This window comes from Aquarana catesbeiana, linkage group LG08 (genome assembly GCF_042186555.1).
Source record: "Aquarana catesbeiana isolate 2022-GZ linkage group LG08, ASM4218655v1, whole genome shotgun sequence".
NCBI classification, from domain to species: Eukaryota; Metazoa; Chordata; class Amphibia; order Anura; family Ranidae; genus Aquarana; species Aquarana catesbeiana.
The window spans coordinates 147,988,948-148,013,821 of record NC_133331.1 but is presented as its reverse complement, the minus strand read 5'-3'; the positions used below and the strand labels follow the sequence as shown (position 1 = coordinate 148,013,821).

Here is a 24,874-nt window from a genome sequence, read left to right as displayed (position 1 = left end):
ATCTTTTTTATTCAACTAAAACTGTGCTGTGTGCATTTCATTTGTGTTTACTTCTTGGCAGTCTGTTTGGTACAAAGAGAAAGGAAAAATACCTGGTGCTAGGGTGGCATGTGACTTGCCCCCCTTATGACAGTGGTGGTGATTGGCCATTGACTGCTCAAACAACCGGCGCTGCTTTATGGAGGTAGTGGGAGAGTCCCCTGCCTTACATAAGTGCTAAGTGGCAATTTGTGAGTAATTTTCTGCTCCCAGCACTAAATTGGAGCATCAGGTGAGCAAAAGGGTGGTGAGGGTTGGCAATAAAGTAAACCCTATTGCTACGCAATAGATACCAAAAAAAAAAGGGGGGGGGGTTGTTAGCTTATGCCTGACTTTTGACATTGATATTACTTTCTCAAGCTAGGCATTGCGGAACTTCTCACAAAGGGAACTCCTGGTAAATATCAGTTCAATCAGCCCTGCAGCCCATAGGTCAGAATCAGTATATTCTGACATCGAGGGGGAGTCTCCCTGCTGTGAGAATACAATGACACAGTGCGGGGGGGAGTCGACTCAGTTTTGGCTGAATTGAAAAAAGGGAACCATGATAACCCATGCAAAGTTGCAAGTAAAACTGAGTATTTGGTGTTCAAGCAGAACTAAACCCGTTGATTTAGGCATTTTGCAAATCAGGTACATTCAAGGCATGCTGTGAACGATAACTGTCACCATTACTTGAGCTCTTAACTGAACTGACAAGTCATCAAATGGCTGGCATCAAAACTGATCAGGTGTGCATCACCTTGAAAATGCAGATCAAATAGAGGCTAAAGAAAACTGCCTCAATCTGAATTAGTATGTAGAGGTAGAAATGTACAAATAGAGGCTAAGATGGCAGCTTCCTTGGCTGGAAAAGATAAAAGGGCTTAGTTCTACTTTAAAGCGGAAATTCACCCAAAAGGGGAAGCTCCGCTTATCTGCCCCCCCCCCCCCCCCCCTGCTGCCTCATTTGGCACCTTTCGGAGGGGAAAGGGTACCTGGTTTTGACAGGTACCTGTCCCCACTTCTGGGAGATCTCTCAGAAGTTCGGCCCCCCTCCTCTTTCCCCCGTCGCCGGGCCATTCAGAAAGCACAGTGCACAGTAGGGAACCGGCTGTGAAGCCGCAAGGCTTCACTGCTGGTTTCCCTTACAGGCAATGGCGGCAGCAGCACCCGAGAGCTGATGGAAACATTGGCTGGGGTGCCGACGTTGATGGATTCTATTAAAAGTCAGCAACTACAGTATTTGTAGCTGCTGACTTTTCGTTTTTTTTCCTGGGGGGGTTGGATCTTCTCTTTAAGTTTTGTTTTGACCTTAGATATTAAATGTAACCGCTTACTAACCATCTTTATGGTTTTGTTTACAAAAGACAGAGGTGCATATCATTATCTGCTGGAGTAATCCTTGCATCTTGCAACTCTGACTATAGCAGGAAGTTTTGCAGCTAATGCAGCCATATTCTCCACAGGATCCAATCCTCTGGCTGGGGCTGGTCACCTCATTTCCTGGTTATTGTTGATAGAGAAGAGGCAATGGGTTATCTCTTTCCAGATAAGTGAAGTGATCTCTGCATAAAACAATTTACATTTTGGTTGCTTGTAGCAGCCAATTAGAAGCTCTGTTGCTTGTCGCTGTCAATTGAATACCAATGTATGTCTATAGACATGAAAAAGTTCTACAATATTTATCCTTAAACACTGACGCTTTTTACTGTTCGCAAGAAGACAACTGTACAAGGTGTTCTGTCATTAACTTGTGGATAAAATGACTTTTTACATGTATTTTTTGTTATATACTATTGATTGTATTCCATAAATGGGACTTTCTGTTTATGGATACAATGATTGATTTGAATATGTAATCCTCTCTCTTTTTCTAGTTACTTTTCTTTCCTACAGTTTGTAGCTCAGAATAAAGGGGTGCTTTATATACCCCGACACACAATGGTAATGGTTACAGATAAAAGACGTGATTCCAATGTCCTATTTGTTTCTGTTTAGCAGATTGCCATTAAACATATCCCAATCAGATACCAACAGGCCTCATTGTTCAGATTAGAAAATAAAAGACAGAACTTTTTATCTATTAATCTGCCATTTTCTGTAGAATGTTGGTGCACTGGTTACAGAAGATGGATTAGTAATGTGGTAATAGCTTTGGCTGAAGAAAAAACACAACTCCAGACCACTTACCTTGTACAGAATCCCTGCCTGGGGCACAGCCTTCTGCCTATCACTAATAAAGGGTCATCATAATGAAAGGTTATCTGGAGAGCACCTATGACTTCTAGATGTTTTAGCTTTGTTTTCAGCACGTAGACTAAACACAAGTGTACACGCTTGTCCTGTTATGACATTTGAAGAGTTTGCCTATCAGTATATTGCTTGAACACAAGCACTGGATCCTTTACATGAGTTCATATATATTTCTGTTAAAATAAACTAATCAATCCAATGAAAATAATCTATCCAAGTATCCTATTAATAATTAATACACAAGTTTCCCTTAACTGTCTTTTGGAAAAAGAGGCATCTCAGGGGCTCCCTAAAAGGTTCCCTCTGTTCTTTTAAGCTAAGGGGACCGACGTCCCTGTCTCAGGTCTATAACTTGCTTGGTGGGCTAAGCTGGATTCAAGGCTTCTTTCACAAATGTGCTGAATGCAGAAGAGTATCTGTACACAGGTATTTGGCATGCCAGGTGAATTTGGAAGTGCCCTATTCAGCTTAGTGTCAGCTCTTGGACCTGGCAGTAGGTTGGAAGCTTGGTGGGAGTTGGAGATGTTACTGAGCACCCCTTTTAAATACCCCTGGAAATGCACCCTTAATACGCAAGGTTACCTTTCTCATGTTTTCATCATTGGTATTAGCTATGGATTCCAAATTTTAAACTTTGTATTTACTTTTTTGTTTATCCTTTTTCCATGATTTTTTTCTTTACTGTAGACTTGTGTGTCCAGTTACCATTACCGATTTGTACCTAACAGAAGAGCCCCTGTGTACACAAAAAAAACTCACTGGAATTGCACCTATCTGGCTGTAAATATCAATCGGCACAGTCCAGCTTACAGCAGTTTTAAAAATAAGCAACATAAAAAAAAAAAAAGTGAACACTGCATGTAACTCTGATAACTTAGCACCAGAATCAGATAAAATGTTGGTGCTCCTATCCTATAAATAATAATAACGCTAAGTGCCACATCCACATAGGGGGTTTCTGTTTCCAGTCCTCTCGCATTACCATTGAAATATCACATAAGTGTGATTTTCATGCTACCTACCGCAATGGTAATGCTCAAAATGAACGTATGCCTTTTACTTTACTTTTTTTTCCCCTTTCAACGCTACATTGCAGCACATGCAGGGAGAAAAACATTGATTATATAAACTGTTAGTCCTAACTTAATGCTATGCTGAGTTGACTTGAGAAGATTTCACACATATAATGCAAATGTCATCCAACATCATTCTTGGGCGACTGGTATAAGTTTAGAAGGGAAATGTTTTATTTATTTTGTAGGGTCTAACTTTTTTTCTTAATGGGTAGGGGGAATCATGTCTGTGGAGACCAGATCTAGACCTCCCATACAGCTGTGTAGCAACAGATCACTGTTAATGGTGCTCTATTGCTGGTTGCAGTCAGCCAACAATGGATCACTATAGGAATGATCTGCTTCTACAGGGCAGATAAAGGCTGCTTCAGCTCTGCTCAAGCCTCTGTACTAGGGGGAATCGATATGATGTCACATCACTTCTAATAAAAACACAATGCCCATCAGCTGATCATAGCTCACATGCTGGTCAGGACCCACAGGAGCTGCTGAGCCCGGGTGCTGTGTATAAAACAGCTTTGGGAAAAATAGCCACTGTCCCTGTGATGTTTTAAAATGATAATTGGGACTGAAAGCGTCAAGTGTGGGGGCTCTCCGTGAATAAGCAGAGCTTGCTATTTTAGTGCAAGTTCCACTTTTGTGCAAGCTGCAGATTTAAAAATATTCCAAATGACACTTGAAATTACATAAAGTATAAAGGAAAAGTATTGGTTAAAAAAAAATCATCATTGCACTTAACCATTCACTTTATGTGCATGAATTCCTAATGGAGATGTGACTTTGGCTAAATACTTTGTACTAGAAGGTGGGGGGCTGTGATGTTAAGGGACTACTGTGATATAAAGGGGGTACTGAGGGCACAGATGTAAAAGATTCGGACCTCTGCTGGAAGGAAATTTTACTGACCAGGCCGCTGTGAATTTTAATTCAGTACCATGAGTTTCATGCTAGTAAGGACAGTACTGTCATGAAATCCAGAGATTACAGATATATTTAAGCAGTTATTTATCAATACAATTAAAACATATTTTTTTCTTTGTTGCTTTTGTTACTTGGGAGAAGAAAGTTATATAGTTAACTAGACAAGTTCAACGTGTCAGAGCAAACCGACTCATCCAATTCTATTTTTGGTGACTTAATGCTAGATGACAGAATATTTCAAAAGCTTAACAAAACATCTTGGTTTTCATAGCTGCAAAGTCAATATTGGTGTGCATGCAGTGACAGAGGAGGTACAGGAGTGAGGTGGTGTGACAGTCACCTTATCCGCCCATCCTACTCACTGCTAGATGTACTGTATGGTCTGCTGTCATCACAACAACCAATCACAGATCAGCACACAACCGTTTCTTGTATGACCACAAGCACTGTTCTGTCCCACTTTTGTGAAATTCGTCTATTTTGTTCCAGACATGCAATGGAAATAAAACATACTGCTGCATTTGTAATGGCTTTTTATATACGTTATACATATGGTTCCTCTTTTGCTACAGATACCAAGAATTCCTTTTTTGTAGATGTTTTAAATTGAATGGTATTTATGGTCCTCATAAGACTCAAAGTTCTTATAAGGCTTGTTATTCTATCACTATGGATGGCTACAAGCTCCTTGCACCCCCACACGTATGTGCTGAATGGGGACTATGTCTCTGATCAGCACTGGTTTGGAGACAGGGGTAATAGACTGCAGCACGCTCCATAAGGGTCTGCTTACATGGGGGTTTCTTACCTAGGGAGTACACTATTTTCCTTCACAGTGTATGTAAACCCTCAAAATCTATTCACACAATTGCTGTGTGCACATTATATATTGTACCGCGCTGTGGCAGCCTATTCTTTTGAATGGACTGCCTAATACACAAAAATGTTGCATGGACCATTTCTGCCAGCATCAGCAAGGTGCATTGGGATGCCATTTAGAATGAGCAATAGTGAGCTAGCAACGGTGTGCATGGGCACTAAAAATGAACTCCTATTTTTCAGTTCTGTTAAATATACTATTGAAAGCGTTTTGTTATCTCTGTTCAATAAGTGCAAAAAACAAAACTTGTTGATCCTGAGTTGCTGTGAGCTGGTAACTTTCTGTGCTTTATTTGTTAGTATTGTTCTCAAATCTCTATGTGGACTAAAGAATACTCCTCCCAACCCACCAATGGAAATGAGGGTGTTCTATAGACTCACCCTAGTGCAGTAATGGTGAACCTTGGCTGTTTTGATGTTTTGAACTACATTTCCCATGATGCTCATGCACTCTGCAGTATAGTAGAGCATCATGGGAAATGTAGTTCCAAAACATCTGGGGTGCCAAGGTTCGCCATCACTGCCCTAGTGTGACAACACTGCTCCTGCAGATACAGTACAATAAGTTTGCCCCATTGGCCACTAAATATAATACTGGCAGGATCACCAGGTGGAAAAAAAAGAAAAGAGTCCACCTTTACTAGTACTTAGATGTGGTGGCTGCAGTGGCACATCCCTCCATGGGTGTACACAGACTCCAAGAGGGGGTGGAGGTGGAGCCACTGTGCCCTCACACATTGCACAACAGAGGGAGACATTGTTTTTGTCTTTGCTGTGGCTGCGAGTGGTAATCACGACTGTAGCAAAGATCCAGTTAGCGCTTGATGTGGAGGAAATTGGGTTCCGGGGGACAGGACCAGATGAAACATCCCCTCCTGTCCCTGTGAGATGACAAATGTCAAATAACCAGTTTGTGCTTCCGTAGCACCCACAGGTTGCATAGTTAAGATGCCCAGCAGCTGTTGTGGCTGGCACCCATCCCAGATCACTTGATTGCTGAATAGGCACAGGGGTGCAAAATGTAACTGGATGCAGAATATACTGCTACATTTAAGCTGTGCAGGGGAGAATTGGACTTTGGTATAAAGGGTCACTTACTCCTGAACTCTGCAACCCTTTAAGCCACAGCCAATATTTGCCGTGGCACACCATTTATCTTTCTCAGGCAGGAGGGCCCAATTTCTTGCAGACAGGCCCACTGCTTTCAGAAAATGCCCCTGGGGGCTGCATTAATTACATTTGTTTTGGGTTTAGATAATCTTTAAAGTGGTTGTAAACCCACAAAAAAAAACCTGCAAGACAAAGGCATAATGAGCTAGTATGCATAGCATACTAGCTTGTTATGAAATACTTAGCTTAGATCGAAGCCTCCATACACTGCTCCGGCCGGTGACATCGCTCCCGGAGTTACTTCCTGGGTATCGTGGCCCTGGCCAACTATGCGCGCGTGAGCTGCCGGCATAGGCACACTAGCTGAAGCAACGGCACAAACATGCACTTGCTTCAGTGCACATGTGCCAATGACATTGGCACATGCTGATACAGGGGATATCTCCTAAACCGTGTAGGTTTAGGAGATATCCGGGGTAACTACAGGTAAGCCGTATTATAGGCTTACCTGTAGTATAGTGGTCTGCAAGGGTTTACAACCACTTTAACCCTTTCTCTGTTGCCAAAGTAACTATTATGTCAGTAGTAGCCTGGCAAGTAAACAAGTGCACAGCCAGAGGTTTGTTTACTATTTAAACCTGGCTGCCAACTTTGTAGTTGAAGTTATTTGGGTGGCTGTAAAGTCTCATGTCTGACCCCCCCCTCCAGACTCATCTGTCCCTCCTGGGTGCCCAAACCATTATGGCATTTGGCAGGAGATAAGTGAAAAGCCAGCGTTTGCTGATCTTCTGTGAAGGATGAACTCAGAAGGGGGACCAGCTGAGCACTTCCAGATTTCAGACCTGTGAATCCTAGCCAAGACGTTAAATGGGTTAATGCCATGCTAATTTGTGCACCGAATAGTAAACAGCCCCCCCAACACAGTACCTTGTGTATAGTCAGAGGGATTTTATACTCCTATGCACGTTACTGCTCTGCCCTAAAGCAGTTTTTTTTGCAGTGGAGAATGGATAGGTCATCGATCACTAATCATTAATGTCTCTAAAGTGTGCCTGCCAGACCTAACAAAAAATGTGCATATGTAGGTAGGTACCTGTATGTACAGAATTTTGTTCATGGTGTCACTTCCAGAAAAGAATATTGGCTGTTTGCACTGATTGTATTTCCATGTTCACACAAGCATCGCACATTGGGGGGCATTCACTAAAGCTGTTGCACAACTTTTCTGGCGTTAATCCATTGCACCAAATTCAGGAAGCATTTGTGACACTTTTTTGGTTCTGACTCGTGCATCAAATTTAGGTGGTAATAAAGCATGCCACATTTACAATGTGGCTCATTGAATGCGCCAAATGTAAAAGTGGAGTTAATTAAGACCAGCTCTCCTTTGGCGTACAGAGGAAAAACTGGCTCAGACAGATTTAGTAAAAGTCTCTCTTGGCACAGTATGAGCCAAATTCAAGGACAGGTCTTAGACAGGTACATGAATTTGGTGCATTCTTCACCACTTTTAGAATGCATAAGGGACACTTTTCAAAATTTGCCTGCACCAGTCCTTATAAATGCCAAGAACAGTGTGTGTGTTTTTTTTTTCTGCCAGCCACTACATCTAGCTGTTTTTGGCAGTTGCCTGGCAAAGAAGTCTGCAAAGCTTGCTCCTCCCTCTATGAGCCTGGGACTGCGGAAAGGGGATTCAGGAGAGATGGAGCTCCGTGAACTCCCTTTCACCAATCTCCTTTATAATAAATGAACACATCTCTGAGCACTTCAGGGAGGCAAAGGTTTAGTTTCCTGCTGGGAAAAGCAAGGTGAGCTACAGCTCAGGGACCCCGTGTCCCTGATCAGCACTGGTGGGAGACAGAGCAGGCAGTGGGCATTTTTTCTTTAAAGGAAAAAATACCATGAATATTGGCTTCCGGCTGCTTCCTGAAGGTACAGTGATGGCCTGGAAGAGGAGTAACCGTGAATCTTGCAGCACTGCACATTCTCAACAAATTTTGGGCCCTCAGCTCTCTCAGGAGGCAGCGGTAATGCACAGTAATACTGAGCCTTCAGGAAGCTGGGGTCACAAGTAATTTTTCTTCTTCATTTTAGTGTGTGTGTGGGTCTTCCATGTAGCTACCCTTACATCTTCATGCAAGATCTGCTTTAGGTAAGAAAAAAAAAATTAATAAAGTAAATTAAAAATGTTTCAAAGACCCCTTCCCATATTTGCACAATCTGTAGATCAGGGGGTAGGCAATCTTTTGAGTATAGTGTGCTGAAAAATATTTTCAAAGAAATTGAGAGTGCCAGCTACTTGTGTATAAATATATAAAAAAAAAAAAGCCAACTTCACACAGTCGATCAAGAAAAGGAATTTTTATAAACTAAATGCTGTAAATGACTTGAACAACAGTAAGAAATTAATATTGAGTTTTGCGCCTTCACACCTCAAATCAGCCAAATTCCTGCACTATAGACCTCAGATCACGCACCTTCAGCCTGGGTTCACATATATGCGAATTGGATGCGGTTTCAAAAGTGCAGGGCGACCGCGGTTTCAAAAAGGGTCCTGTACGTTTTTGGGTCTGGTTCACCGCATATCCGCACCAATTCTTGCATCTTCAATCTTCACACCTCAGATCATTCCCAAATTCTACACCATCACATCTCATATCAGTTCCAATTCCAGCACCAACAAGTCAGATTACCCCAATTCCTACACGTTCACACCTCAGATTAGTCCCAATTCTTGCAATGGCTCTAAGACCCCTTTCACACTGGGGCGGTTTGCAGGCGGTATTGCGCTAAAAATACCGCCTGCAAACCGCCCCTAAACAGCCTCCGCTGTTTGTTCAGTGTGAAAGCCCGGGGGCTTTCACACTGAAGCGGTGCGCTGGCAGGACGGTGAAAAAAGTCCTGCAAACCGCTTCTTTGGAGCGGTGTATTCACCGCTCCTGCCCATTGAAATCAATGGGACAGCACGGCTATACCGCGGCAATAGCCGCGCTGTACGAGTGATTTTAACCCTTTTTCGGCCGCCAGCGGGGGTTAAAACCGCACCGCTATTGGCCGAATACAGCTGCAAGGACAACGGTACAGCAGCGCTAAAAATAGCGCTGTTGTACCGCCGACGCCCCCACCGCCCCAGTGTGAAAGGGGCCTAAGTTAGTAGTTCTCAATAGCTGGTTAATTACCAGTCCAAAATGAGTGCAGGCAACTCAACACCAGGACCGAATCTAACCTGTCTGATGTGGGGGTGCAGTAAAAAAAAAAAAAAATATGTTAGAGGAAGCACAGGATGGGAGGTCAGCAGGGCAGAGGACTGGTGTCAGCAGTGATCCCATCCTCTGTACCACTGACGCCAGTCCAATCCCTTGCTAACAGACTTAGCAGAGCTGCTCCTCCCAACACTTAAGATCTGATTCTTTTCCATACCCAAGCTGGATCTGCACAGTGTGTAGCTGGCTGTTGCAACTGTGATAACTTTCTGATTTGAGGATTTCACAGGTCAGAACTGAAACCGGCAGCTACACGCTGTGCCAATTGAAGTTGAGTGCGTGGCACAACATCCCCTATTCAGTGCTTCAATGTCAGCTATAGGCAAGCTGAGAGAGGTTGGTGGGAACTGAGGCAGATGGGAAACTAGTTGATTCCAGCCGTGCTCCCTCCTGTAGCCAGCCGGCTTTACTGATGCATGGGAGGTGGGTGTCCCAGGCATTCTTCACGTGCCAGGGGTTGCCAACCCCTGCTGTAGATATTGTGTGCATTTCATGCTATAATCTCTTTTTTCTGACCATCATAGCTGCATTGAGGTTTTTTTATGGAGGATAGAATTTCAGGGTATTATATAGGTTTAGACTTCACTGGCTGCATGCTTGTTCTAGGTCAGTGACTCACCAAGTTTTGAAGACAGAAAATAAGTACTACAAAACAAGCTGCCTGTGCCAAATACCCCATCTACAGAGAAGACGGCAGTGAGATTTTGTTTCTGCTCCCTCTCTTATAGCTGGACTCCCCAGTGATTTATATATTCTACATTATGGAGAAATGAGCTGGGGCAGTATACACACTGTAACAGTTGTAACTGAAGTCTGCTGTGCAAAAACCCCACATGTAACCTGGCAATCACGAAAAACTAATAATAATAATAAAAGTTTAGGGTGAATTTAGTTTTAAACCAGTGCCGTAGGTATTTGAGAAAATGTACCCTAGCAGGAAGATTACACATTTAAAGTCTCTAAATTTATTAAATATATTCCATCAGATGCAGTTATTTTTAAATATGAAAGACTGAGCTCTTGGCCAATGCCAACACAAAGATTCACACAATGGTTTAAATAGAATAACAGATACTGGCTAAACAAAATTGAATCCAATATCTGGATAATTATCTGTTTAAAAGTACAACATATATATATATACAGCTAGAAAGTAATTCTAAATAGATTTTCTTCATTCATTTCTTTGTTCTAAAAGTCTTCTGATTCCACATATTGTAAGGTGTAATAGGCCACAGTCTTAAGGGATCCAGATAGCCGGAGCAGAGATCGGTTGGGGTTTGTTCCGAGCAGCTGCCGAGCGTATATTATCCTACAGGTGCAATAAAGTCTATGGGCAACGGGACTATGTGGGGACTGTGGGAAGAAGCCGAGCAGAGATTCTGTCCTGCTGCCAAACAATGTCAGGAGGATTGTGCATTGACATATCTCAATTTGTAATCAGGCTGCAGTTGAAGAGTCAGTAACGCACTAGAAAGCAATGCGTTGCAGGCCCCCAGACAGGAAATGAGCCCTCCCGTGTATTGCCAAAATTTCCAGCTCTGAAGATCTGTAGAGAAAAAAAAAAAAAAAAACACTGGAATTAGGAGTAGTAGGCTGCATTTAAATGTTATTAAGATCTGAAAAATGACTATCCATATGATATATGGCTCAGCATCCATGTCAATTAATGAAAAGTTTGGTCTCACAGTTACCTGGGCTTTTTTATTCACTAATAAAATCACTGGCTGTTAATTACTATCAGTCGCTAAACAGATGGGACAAATAGCTACCTATGGTGTGAGTTAAGCTTCTATAATTTTCTTATTAATTTTCCTTTACGTTTACCTTCAACTATGTAGTGCAAGGGCCTGCCTGATTGCAAACAAATTTAGAGTGTTTGGGTTTGACCTCCTAGGATATGGTTTTGGTCAATCTAAAGGAAAATTGTATCATGTATGGCCAGCCTTAGGCCCCTTTCACACGGGCGCTTCTGCCAAGTGGAATTTGCTGGATCAGTGGAGGATCTCTCCACTGATCCCCCGCTGATCAGGTGGATGACAGGTCTGTGTCTGCTCCACTAAGCGGACACTGATGCAGTCCCGCTCTCCTCTATGGGGCAATCGGATGGTAACGGATCGCCTGCCCATTTCCATCTGATCCAATCCGCCAGACGGATGGGGAATAGGAGCACCATCCGTTTGTTTTTGGCAGACCAGATCGGATGGCGGTGGGTGTCAGCGGACATCTGCAGCAACATAGCAGAGACTGGAGGGTCCGACGGAAAAACTGACAGACGGACTTGATCGGACAGCCCATGTGAAAGAGGCCTTACGCAAGTAGCATGCAGTAGCAATTAATTGCAAAGTTAACTGCTACTTCATACTACTAGTGTACCTTACACCAGAACAAGTTATTTACCCAACAACTACTAGTGACTGATTGCTAATCAATATTGATTTAAGGCATAGAACTGGCCTACTACAAATTGCCCCTATTGATCGGTATAAAATTTAAAACATACACTCATATTAATGAGAATAAAAAAACAGATGACATACAGAGCTGATTTACTAAAGGATTGTAGAATGTTCACCCAATAAAAAGTGAGAAGATTCACTTCAATTATCCAATAATGTAAAAAGGAAAATCCCCGTTTACTTATTTCATCTGCACATGATTGGATAATTTTATTGTGAGATCATTCTCAAATTGTGAGTGGATCAAAATGGAAGTGCTACTTGTGTGGATATAAATGCTGGGGAGTTTTCCTGACACTCATTAGAACTGAAGAAATGTCTTGGATAAGCTAAAAAAAAAAAAACAGGTCCAGTTGAATAGGATTGTGACTACTACTAGATGGTCTCAAACCCTCAAGTAAATTAGCCTCTGTGTCTCCATCCTTGGAAATGCCATCTTAGGAACTCAGTAACATTTTGAAATTCTCAGCTGTAATTAGATGAAGTTGATATTATGTAATGATCTTCCTAATGGAATTTTTGTTGAATTTAGAAATGTTTCCTGTATACTCTTTTTCAGATTTGTCAGTGATGAACGATCACTTATTCTGATAGCTTAAGAAAGATGTGATTTAAATGTCATTAAATTTAGGTGATTGGTGTTAATGAGCACATAAATGCGATTATAGATGGGCTTGGGCGGGTTTGGGATCCCACCTGCCCGATCCCGCCAGGAGGCCGACACTGCACACCAGTAATCACAGGCAGTGCGACAATTCTCGATATCAGGAAATGTCTCACTGCCTGGGATTGTGTAGAGTGTCTGCTTCCTGACAGGATTGGGCAGGTGGGATTCTGAACACACCCAAGCCCATTCTTATGTGGGATGTAGGCAGGGTTGTGTCTCCTTACCATGGTGGTAATGAGTGCAATATAAAGGTTTATGTCCACTGCTATAACTAGCACATGCCCTTATGTGGATTTTAACACACATGTATTAAAGCAACTCAGCCTGTTAAAATACGACACACCCCTTGAAAAGGAGATGGGCAAAGCCCAACTCCAGGCAGAGTAACTTTTCCCTAGAATTTTTTCTATGACATCTGGTACATGTTCAGGTCAACTGCCAATATTGTTGTCTGAAGAATCTTCAGAACGCAACATTTGCAGGTTTGTCAGATGCATGGTTCCCCAGTTTGCTTAGTTCAATTTGTCAACCCCTATATCACTGTGTCTTTTAGTTGTGTAGGACTGGCAGGAGGAACAACAAAGTGCAAAGGGGGGCAGGCATTTGACACAACCAGAAATAGTAGGCTTGAAAGATCATTTAATAAGCGATATCAGTCGAATACCACAAAATTCAGCAGGCGGGAAAGGCAAGTAGTAATAGTCTTCCTTGCAGGGGCACGTTTTAAAAAATGTTTATTTTTGTGGCACTAGCAGAGTAGCTTTACAGTATATTTTTGTTCAGAGTTTTTGTGAATTGCATCACATACTAGCTCATTATGAAATACTTACCTTAGAACGAAGCCCTCCAGCGGCGCCCGCACACCGCTGAGATGGTTGACATCATCCCTGGGTTTGCTGGCTCCGGCGCTGTGAGGGGCCAAAGCCACGATGACATCACTCCCGTGACAACAATAAGCCGGACGTTCAGAGCGCATGCGCCGAGGACGTCAACGGCGCTCTGAAAACCTCCTTAAACTGTGCAAGTTTAGGAGATATTCACAGAGCCTACAGGTAAGCCTTATTATAGGCTTACCTGTAGGTACAAGTACAAAACTTTACGTCCTCTTTAACCACTTGCTGACCGGCTCACGCCGATATACGTCGGCAGAATGGCACCACTGGGCGAACCGCCGTACCCATATGGCGGCTCCTTCAAGAGCAGTAGCAGGCCCAGGGGACACGCTGCGCGTGGCCAGCGGGTGCGATCCCTGCCAGCCACCCGCGAGAGCCAGAAGTGGGATTTGTGTGTGTAAAACACACAAATCCCTGTTCTGACAGGGGAGGATAGACAGATTGTGTGTGCCTACTAAGTAGGAACAACGATCTGGCTCCTCCTCTAGTCAGTCCTCTCCCCTCACAGTTAGAACACGCTGAGGGAACACATTTAAACCCTTTATCGCCCCCTAGTGTTAACCCCTTCCCTGCCAGTGACTTTTACACAGTAATCAGTGCATTTTTATAGCACTGATCGCTGTATAAATGTCAATGGTCCCAAAAAAGTGTCAAGAGTGTCCAATCCCGATAAAAATTGCTGATCGCCGCCATTACTAGTTAAAAAATAAAAATAATAAATAATAAAAATGCCATAAATCTATTCCCTATTTTAGATATCAAACATTTTTTTTTACCAAAAATATGTAGAAGAATAAATATTGGCTTAAACTGATGAAGAAATTTGTTTTTAAACAAAAATTTTTTGGGATATTTATTATAGCAGAAAGTAAAAAATATATATTTTTTTTTTTCCAAAATTGTCGGTCATTTTTGTTTATAGTGCAAAAAATAAAAACTGCAGAGGTGATCAAATATCACCAAAAGAAAGCTCTATTTGTGGGAAAAAAGGACGGCAATTTTATTTGGGTACATCGTCGCACGACCGTGCAATGGTCAGTTAAAGCGCCGCAGTGCTGTATCGCAAAAAAATGATCCGGTCAGGAAGGGGGTAAAACCTTCCGGGGCTGAAGTGGTTAAGGTGATTGTGTTTTTGCAAAAGCACTAATGTCCCTACAATTTAGTACCGTCTGTTTTTTTTAAATTTTTATTTATATGCTTTTAAGGCGTTGCCTTCTTCTCAGTGTACTGCTCGGGATGAGAAGAAGGTAACACTCAGAAAGTGTGCCCTGAAAATGTAACTGATGAGCCTCTTTCCCACAGGCGGTTTACCAGCAAGTTTTAGCGCCAACATAAAGACAAAAACATTCTGCAGCAAAAAATAAATCCTTGTGCTTAGCAGGCAGTACCACTGTTCAACACAGCTCATTCAAGGAAAAAAAGGTGCAATAACTCAGACTACTTAGGGTTAAAACAGGCGGTGAATAGGCGTCATTAAGGGTCGGTTCACACTGCTGCAATGCGGGAACCCTACGAATCCTCTGCGGGATCCCGCGTCGCATTTTTGCTTGCAGCAGTTCATACTGCCCTATGCGAACTGCCGGGAGTGTCAGGTAAAAGTTAATGACACCCCCAAATCAGTTCGCATATCGCAGTGCGATCGGCAAAGTCAGACAGGAATCGGATCGCATGTGGATGAAATCGCATCGCACAGAGATCGCATGTGATTTTCACTGCAGTGTGGTGCGAATCACATCCGATCTCTGACATCGCACCAGTGTGAACCGGCCCTAAAAACATAAAAATTAATAATAATAAATGTTCACGTAAAATAGTCAATCTTGTGTCTTCTTTAACCCCTTCCCGCCGCAACCTCCCAGGCCTTTAAGAGCTTCTAGATGTCGGGAGAGGCAGGCATTTGAGTCCTGTGACCGCTGTGATTAGCTGGCACAGTGGTCACGTGATTGCAAAGCTCCTGATCGAGAGTATGCTGTATTGGGAGATTCCTAGTCCCCGACAGTGACTGTGCAGAGAGCTTTCACCCTGTGTGCTCCCAGTACAGAGAAGTGTTTACGGTGGGCTGCATATAGCGTCTTTTTTTCTCTATACCCCCAAAAGCAGTGTCCCAAAAAAAACAAAAGCTCTATAATGCTTTACATTAAAACTACTTTTTATATTTCAAATCCACCAATAAAATAGAACTCACAATATAAGGTGCACTAAAGCGCACCCACAGATACAGGATAAACAGATAGTGCTGGTACTCCGGCTCACAACTACTGCACTTCCTGTATGAGAGTGGCACAATACTTCGTCCCCAACATGTTTCATCACCAGGACACGCAACTTCCTTAACCACTTAAGGACCAGCCTCGTTTTGAATTTTAGGTGTTTATATGTTTAAAACAGTTTTTTTTTTTTGCTAGAAAATTACTTAGAAAAAAAAATATATAATGTTTGGGGGTTCTAACACCCTAGAGAATAAAATGGCAGTCATTGCAATACTTTTTTTTGCACCGTATTTGCGCAGCGGTCTTATAAGCACACTTTTTTTTGAAAAAATACACTTTTTTGAATAAAAAAAATAAGACAACAGTAAAGTTAGCCCAATTTTTTTTTTATATTGTGAAATATAATGTTACGCCAAGTAAATTGATACCCAACATGTCACGCTTCAAAATTGCGCCGCTCGTGGAATAGCGTCAAACTTTTACCCTTAAAAATCTCCATAGGCGACGTTTAAAAAATTCTACAGGTTGCATGTTTTGCGTTACAGAGGAGGTCTAGGGCTAGAATTATTGCTCTCGCTCTACCGGTCGCGGCGATACCTCACATGTGTGGTTTGACCACCGTTTTCATATGCGGGCGCTACTCACGTATGCTTTCGCTTCTGCGCGCGAGCTCGTCGGGACAGGGCACTTTAACAAAAAATTTTTTTTTTTATTATTTATTTTACTTTATTTTATTTATTTTTTCATGGTTTAAAAAAAAAAAAAAAAAATTGGATTACTTTTATTCCTATTACAAGGAATGTAAACATCCCTTGTAATAGAAAAAAGCATGACAGGTCCTCTTAAATATGAGATCTGGGGTCAAAAAGTCCTCAGATCTCATATTTACACTAAAATGCAAAAAAAAAAAAAAAAAAAAAAAAAAAAAAAAGTCGTTTAAAAAAAAAATGACACAAAAAAAATTGTGCCTTTAAGAGAAGTGGGCGGAGCCGACGCAATGACGTTGCTCCGGCCGCCCTATGGTATAGAGACGGGTGGGCGCCATCTTGGCCTCACTCGTCTCTATACCCAGGCACAGGAAGGACCCCATCGCCTCCGCTGCTACCGACGGCTCCGGTAAGCGGCGGAGGGCGCGGGAGAGCGGCGGGGGGGTGGCACCTCTCCCGCCGCCGATAACGGTGATCTCGCGGCGAGCACGCCGCAGAGACCACCGTTATCGTGTACAGAAACGCCGGCCCTAAAGACGGATACCTCGGTTGTGGCAGCAGCTGCTGCTGTTACCGAGATATCCATCTTTAAAAAAATGACGTAAATATACAGTGGCCGGTCGTTAAGTGGTTAATGGGGTATCTGACTGGATGACAGCATTGTGGAGGATAAAAGATGCTGGAGGAGAAAGGATCCTATTGAAAACTGATACATGCGTTGTATGACCTTTTATTTTTAATGATGGTCCTATAATTAAGGTGTTGGTTTTACACAGGGGGTGGAGGAATGGAGTGGATGCATTATCGGAGCACGTATTCACAATAGTGTGTTATTAAAGATGACACAAGAGAGTTAGTATTTTACATGGACAACATTTGAGTTGTGATAGTTCTACAACTTTTTCAACGGCTCTGTGTGTACCTGCTCTTTCTTCAGTGTGCTCAGAAAGATCTAGCCATGCATTGAAGCTTGAACTTCTGTCAGTCTGTTACAGCTAGGGGTGCCCATCCTCTGCGCTCTCTGGTAGAGATCTGCATCTCCAAAGTAACGTGCTCGGTAAAGTAATCCTTCCTCTGAAAGTAAAGAGAAAGCAGTCAGAGTGCAGAAACACTAACAGGAATTTACTCAGTGCCAAGTCAGTGCTCTCTAGCTAGAGACACCAAATGAACCACAGAAAAGCATTTCACTGGAATAATTAAAGATCACCACACATGTTACAATCTCCTTGCAAGGGGATGCTTACCTGGATAAATTTGGGAAGGTCCTCATTTTACAAAAGTTGATTGTATTTTTTTTTTTATAGTGAGCCTCAAGTATAAACTATCCAAAACTACAAATTGTTTGCCTTTAGAGTGGAGAGGGATAAGAACACTTGTCAGATTTTTATTGCCGTCTGTGTCCCGTTAGGGGGATTCACCCTCTACATGTCCTGGTGATCATCATCACCAAGATTATTTTGGGCTGTCACCAAAACAGGAATAGAGGGGAAATCTTCCAATGGGGACACTAGTTCTAGTTGACAACCAGGGATTTCCCTCACTTTGCAGGGATTCAAAAACAGAAAAAAAACACACAGACAGGGATTATAGAGTAAAAGTTTTTACTTTTAACTCTACTTTAGCGCAAGCAAGCACTGAAGGCATTTTTACCATCTGAAGGGCCTATAGTTACAAACACAGAGAACTCAACTCATGTGTCATGGATAAGTGCTTAGATAGCATTAAATGGGATGACTTCTCCTGGATAAGTGCTTAGATGGCATGAAATGGGTTGACTTCTCCTGGATAAGTGCTTAGATGGCATGAAATGGGTTGACTTCGCCTTCAGCCCAGTGTCTGCTTTTACTATTGAAGAGGTCATTACAACAATAAAGCAAATTAATTTTTTCAGCTGTCCAAGTCGCCTGCCTTTATCTACCTGCATAGCTCAAAGATCTGGGCTAGCACCTGTTTCTAGTGAGTGGTGTGCAGAATTGTTCATGGCAAGTTCCCCTTGAGCAGCAGCTTTACTGCTGTAAGAGAGAATCCCTCCAAAGTAAAGGAATCCCAGGGTGTCACCAGAACTAGTGTCCCCATTGGAAGATTTCCCCTCTACTACTGCTTCGGTGTTGACCCACAATTTGGGATTTTTTTTTACTTTGGATGATAACGATCTTTCTTTGGTCTCCATGGCTTTGCTCTTTGTCACCTCTCATGCTACCCACCGCACCTTCGGTGTCACTTACAATTCTGCTTCCTCCTCCCCTCTTCCTTTCTCTGTCAGGGGCCCCCAAGGTTCTATTCTTGGACCTCTCTTATTCTCAATGTACACCTCCTCCCTGGGTCAGCTGATAGCCTCCCATGACTTTCAATACGATTTCTACTCTGACGACAGCCAAATCTATCTCTTTACCTCTCCGCTTCTCACATATCACTAATTATGTGATATGTGAGGAGTGACTGACATATCAGTCTTGATGTCACACCACTTCTTTAAACTCAATCTGTCCAAAACCAAGCTCATAATATTAAAAAAAAAAAAATGTATATATTTTTTTATTTTTAAACTGTTGATTTTTTTTTTTTGTGGATCACTTGTATTGCTGTCACAAGGAATGTAAACATCCTTTGTGACAGCAATAGGCACATCACATGACAGGTACCCTTTATGGATGGATATGGGATCTATAAGGCCCCAAACCCCTCCTCTGCTCTTGAAAGCATTCAAAAACACCAAGATCTGTGTTTGAGTACTTTTGATTTTTAAAAAATGGCGCCATTGACATCGGGGTAAACTAGAAGTAATGTCAGGTTATCATTTCTGCATTACCATCACGAATAGGGCTGCAGCCCTGTTTCTGGCCAGCCAACGGTGGCGCTTCGCAGCGCGCCTGTTTGGACTTATAAGGCGCGTGCGCTGTTGCGTACCCCTGATGATGTCAGTTGTGACGAAACGGCCGTAGGGCCACAACGTGAGCACGCATCGCGCATGCGCGATTCCATTTTAAACGGCAGAGGAGTCTTTATGTTGTCCCTGCTAGGATTTTTATGCCTTTTTTATATTGTTTATTTAATAAACGCAGTTTTAGTTCTTCTACACTACTGGAGTCCCTTCTTTCTTTTTGGGCATCTACGGTTTGCCTTTGCTGGACTTCTTTTGGAAGGAAACATTGATCACCACATAGGAAGTGCCCCTGGGACTACATTCTCCGAATTGGCGCCCTGTTGTTGCTGATTACCCGCCCAGGAAGGAGGGTGGTAGGACATCACACAGAGCCTCCAGCGGGATACCCCCTGAGATCTATACATCTCTACTAAGCCTGTTTTGACCCCCCTGAATATGGGTGGTCGCAGGCTTTCCGGTAAGCCTCCATTACTTTATCACCAGGTGGTGGGTAAGCACTAGCGGTGGAATACTGATCCAGAACTGCTGCATGGAATATCATAATTTTTGGACTTTACTTTTCACCTTCACTTGATTGTATGAACTGTTTTTCATTATCTTTTGTAAATTATTTATGAACACTCAATAGATTGATTTTTATATCAGCAATTTTTTGGCTGTCATTCACTATTGTTAGTCACTTCATTTATTTATTTTTTGACATAACACATTTTGCACTTATGACAATTTTCCAGCGCTGCACTGTTCTTTGTACATTTATCTTTTGCGCTCGTTTTGGGGTTATAGTGTTCAGCAGCAGAACTCCCTTCATGGTTATTATATTATAATTTAATTTTTCTCATTTATTTTTTATGCACCTAGCACAATTCTTTTTTCTTTTTTTATTATACAGGAGGTCTGGTGCTAAAATTATTGCTCTCATTCTGATGTTCACAGCGACACTTCACGTGTAGTACGATGATCACCGTTAACAGATGCGTGCAGGACCTACGTATGCATTTGCGCATGAGCACTTAAATAAGAAATGTGTGTGTGTGTGTGTATGTATATATATATATATATATATATATATATATATATATATATATATATATATATATATATATATATATATATATATATATATATATATATATATATATATATATATATATATAAAAATTATAACATTTTGTTTACATTGCCCCTTTATTTTTTTTTTTCTTTTGGATCATTTTTATTCCTATCACAAAGACTGAACAACATACCTTGTGATAGCATAGGCTGTGACAGGACCACTTCATGGAGAGATCTGGTGTCTCTCTCCTTTTGCCTTCGAAAGCAACCAAGATCAAACCAAGATCTGTTGTTTTACTAGCCAGTAACGGCCGATAAACAAAAGACCAAAACCTGAAGTGACAAAAATGTCATCACTTCTGGTATCATACATTATAGAGACGATCAGAGAACGGAAGTTCCTTCTTTTCGGTCTGTCGCTGTGACTGCTGGCAGCGGCACCGGGCTCCCAAGTGGGATGGGATGCTTGTAAAAGTGATTGAGTGGCTGTTTAGCCACTCTGATCACTTTTACTTAAAAAGTCCATCGCTGGAGCTAAAAAAAGTATATTTGAATCATGACTATAGATGCAGTCATCAGCACCAATTCCCGAGGATGCACATATGCATACATTGGTTGGGAAGTGGTTAATAAACCGCATTATACTTCCTACATTAGAGCAGAGCTAGGCCCCCCCCCAAGAAATGAAAAGTCAGCAGCTATAAATACTGTATATTTGAAGCTGCTGACTTAATATTCAGACACTTACCTGTCCAAGGATCCTGCGATGTTGGCACCCTAGCCGATTTTTCAATCTGTGCTCAGGTGCTGCCACTTCTTGTAAAGAAAACCGGTAGTGAAGCCTTGCGGTTTCACACCCGGTTCCCTACTGCAAATGCGAGAAGCACGCTGCGCTTTTTGAATGGCCTGACGACAGGGGAAGAAGGAGGGGGACCAAAGTCCGGGGATCTTGCTGCTGTGAGGTCACCTGTCAAAAACAGGTACCCGTTCCCGCTCCCCTGAAAGGTGCCAAATGTGGTGGGGGGGAAGAAGCAAACTTAAAGTGGAGCTTCCCCTTTTGGTTTTTCTCTTTTGCTATTCTCAATGATTCTATGTTCTTTAATGCACAAAAATCTTTAAGAGGTTGAAAAAGACACAAAAGAGATATCCCTCAGCACTTTGGCCCAATACAGCTTGGCTTGTAGAAACTAGTGATTTACTATTGAATCCCATGTTCTGTATGCAGGCAATATGGCAAACATGTGACTCTCCCGGCTCCTTCTGTCCTTTTCTTTTGCAGATTGTAGTTATGACCAAGAACCTGTGTTGATGGGTTTTTTATTTTTCTTCAGAGAGGCTATGCATTCCCATACAGTGCCATAGGAATGCAAAACCCACTTGAAGTGAGTCCCATGCGTTGGTAAATCAATTCTTGATAATCTAAGACTCATCTCAAACTGATGACATTAACACAGGTCTTTACACTGGTCATACACTTTACAATTTGACTATAAATCACCTTTAAAGTGGTCGTAAACATGAAATATGAACAGAGCTTATTCCTCTATACTGTGTACTTGCCTCAACCCAGAGCACCAAGTGTAATTTCGGTCTTCTGATTTGTTCCTCTGCTATCGGCATGAGTCACTTCTGACAATTTTTCCTGACACCAAGAGAAAAATGGTGACAAGGAGGGACCTCCAGCAGAAGGACAGCCTCAGCTCTGAACCTGTGTGAAGGGGGTGTGTTTCTTCCCTCCAATCACCTATCCTCACTGAGCTCTGCTTTGAGTGTATCAGCAGCTCTCCGCCCACTTTTTTTCCCCTGAACTCTCAGACAAGCTGTATCATTTCTGGTCTTTAAATGGATGTAGAGAGGACTGCAGGTAAACAAGTACAACTTATGTAGGAGGATTGGTTTAATCTCTGTGTATCACCTGAGGCCAGTCACTTCACTAGGTATATTTAAGGGTTTACAACCACCAGAAACGTATGAAGGGCCCAATTTAACAATTCATTCATTCAAATCCTATTGGAGTCATACAGGTAGGTCCCGGAGGGGAGGTAACAGGTACCCGTCAAAACCAGCGCAGTGCGATTCGTGATTGTGCAGAAGGAAACTAGCTGTGAAGCTGCAGGGCTTCACTGCCGATTTCCCTTAGTAAAGATGGCGGCGCCAGCACAAATTGGAAAAACAAAAACAAAAAACCTGTGTGTGTGTGTGTGTGTGTGTGTGTGTGTGATTGATAAAAATCTGCTGCCAAACTTGTGCTGTGTCTATTCCTAGGATGGGTCGGGCAGAGTGACCCAGAAGAAAAGCCCAGAAGTCAGCAGGTGGTTAACACAGAGGAACCCTAAAATAACTTTCAGGTCCCAGGAAACCATTGTTAACTATTGGATCTACAGATACAGACATTAGTGTGAGTAACCTGTGCATAAGAATAAAGCATGTTGTATACTTTAACATCCACAGCTGTTGTAGAGGGCCCCATTACACTGGTGGTCAGTGGGAATAATGCTACCCTTTATCGATAACTTACTACTGACACCAGTGATCTTTTTTTAGCTATCTGTGAGTCAGAAATTGCTGGAGGAACCCCCATCAAACTCTGAAGGAACCCCCGGTTCCAAATAAACCCCAGTTAAGAAAGGTTGCCCTAAGCTGTCTGTTCCATCCAAGGGCAACACTCTTCATATACACTCATGACAAAGTATGATATATGCCGCCTTAAAAAAAAACAAAAAAAACGACTTTTCATTTATTTTAGAGGAAGGACTTTGCTTATGGTGAAATAGCCAAAACGAAAAGAAGAGTATAAAGAACTGAAAATCTTAAACAGCAAGCATTTAAACATGAGAAGGTCCCATCAAAATGACTTTCTAATAAATGTCAGAATAATAAACACAGGTACTTGCTGAAAATAAATGGCATTTTTCCTTTAAACCATGACATACATTTTAGTGAATTGAGCTAAAGACATACACTGGATGTCATTTATCAAATTCTCAGAGCAGATTGTTCCTGTATAGTGTGGGGTGAAAAGTGAGAATCCTGTTGATTGCTTTAGGCTATAGATAAATACACACAATATCTGAGAAATTAGATCTTTCCATGCACTTACTTTGCTGCTTCTCCTTCCAGCAGTTATTCCTAAGATTAGCTATGAAGTCCTCTTCTACACTTCTTTCCACATTTCTCAAATTGCCACCAGTGTACTCGTCATCAAAGCTTTCAGACACAAAGTACGGAACCCTGAGATGTTCAGTGACCTTCTTATGTACATGACCCACTGACCTGAATGCAAAGAAAGCCAACAGTCAAATTATCCGTTAATCACCATAGCCAAAAATCGAATTAATAATAGAAAAACATTGAGGCTGCCATTACCAAGCGCTTTCTGAAAACGCTTGTTGGCTGTCCTTTACACAGACTCTCTGAAATCAATACGAGGCATAGTTTATGCCTAGGAACTAGTATGCAGATGTGAACCACTTACTCTCCTCAGATCTTCCTGATCTGCAGACATGTTTCAGGTAAGTCACAGAAAGTATTTAGTTAAGTAGGAAGCAGCATAGCAGCCAGGCAACTAGGTTTTTTCAGAAGGTGATCAGCGCCCATTTGTATTTAATGACAGGTTTATTTTGAGGGTCCATGCAGACTGGCTTTAAAAAAAAAAAAAAAAAAAAAAAAAAAGGATTTTTTCGTCATACTTACCTGTAAAATCCTTTTCTTTAGTACATCATGGGACACAGAGTCAGGCTAATATTCATTACCTGCTGGGTTATACGCCATCTCTAGGTGAATGGACACTGATAGACAAAGTCTTAGCAAGGAAGTGATCCCCTATAGAACCCCTCCCATACAGGAAGTACTTCAGTTTTGTAGCAGCACTGAATCCTCAAAAAAGAGGGAAGGGACCTCTGTGTCCCATGATGTACTTAAAGAAAAGGATTTTACAGGCAAGTATGATGAAAAAAATCCTATTTTCTTTTTCATACATCATGGGACACAGAGTCAGGCTAATAATTCATTACCTACTGGGATGTCCCAGAGCAATAGCCTTGAGGGGAGGGAGACACCCTGCCAAACAATAGCCATCAGACCTTATACGGCAGCTCGCAGAACACTGCGTCCGAAATCCGAATCCTTGGCTGCTCGCACATCCACTTGAAAAAATTTTGTGAAAGTATGCACTGAAGACCAGGTGGCAGCTTTACAAATCTGAGCCACAGATACCTGATGGCGAAAAGTCCAGGAGGTTCCTACACCCCTGGTAGAATGAGCCCTCACTCTGAAGGGAGGAGCTTTACGTTTCAGACCATAGGCCTAAAAAACCAATTGACAGACCCAATTGGCAATGGAAGCTGCCTGCCCCTTCTTGGGTCCTTTTGGTAAAACAAAAAGAGTCTGATCCTCGGATTTCTGCAGATCTAGACAAATAAACCTTGACTGCCGGAAAACGTCCAAGGAATGCAGTCATCTCTCTTCCGCCGAACGAG

General features: G+C 42.2%; 1 protein-coding gene and 1 long non-coding RNA gene across 2 annotated transcripts in view; one reads left to right on the top strand and one right to left on the bottom strand.

Moving 5' to 3' along the window:
- LOC141106116 (uncharacterized) overlaps positions 1-24,874 on the top strand; it is a 36,995-nt gene that overhangs the window by 5,515 nt on the left and 6,606 nt on the right. The window contains exon 2 of the long non-coding RNA XR_012235681.1: positions 22,662-22,794. This is a non-coding gene — a long non-coding RNA (uncharacterized lncRNA). The remainder of the gene's footprint in view (positions 1-22,661; positions 22,795-24,874) is intronic.
- The window catches only part of DNAJB12 (DnaJ heat shock protein family (Hsp40) member B12), a 90,758-nt gene continuing 76,353 nt past the window's right edge, over positions 10,470-24,874 (bottom strand). The window contains exons 7-9 of the mRNA XM_073596560.1: positions 23,497-23,669; positions 17,379-17,530; positions 10,470-11,069 (exon numbers count right to left, since the gene is read on the bottom strand). Of these exons, the coding sequence (XP_073452661.1) occupies positions 17,409-17,530; positions 23,497-23,669 (295 nt within the window). The 3' untranslated portion in view covers positions 10,470-11,069; positions 17,379-17,408. The remainder of the gene's footprint in view (positions 11,070-17,378; positions 17,531-23,496; positions 23,670-24,874) is intronic.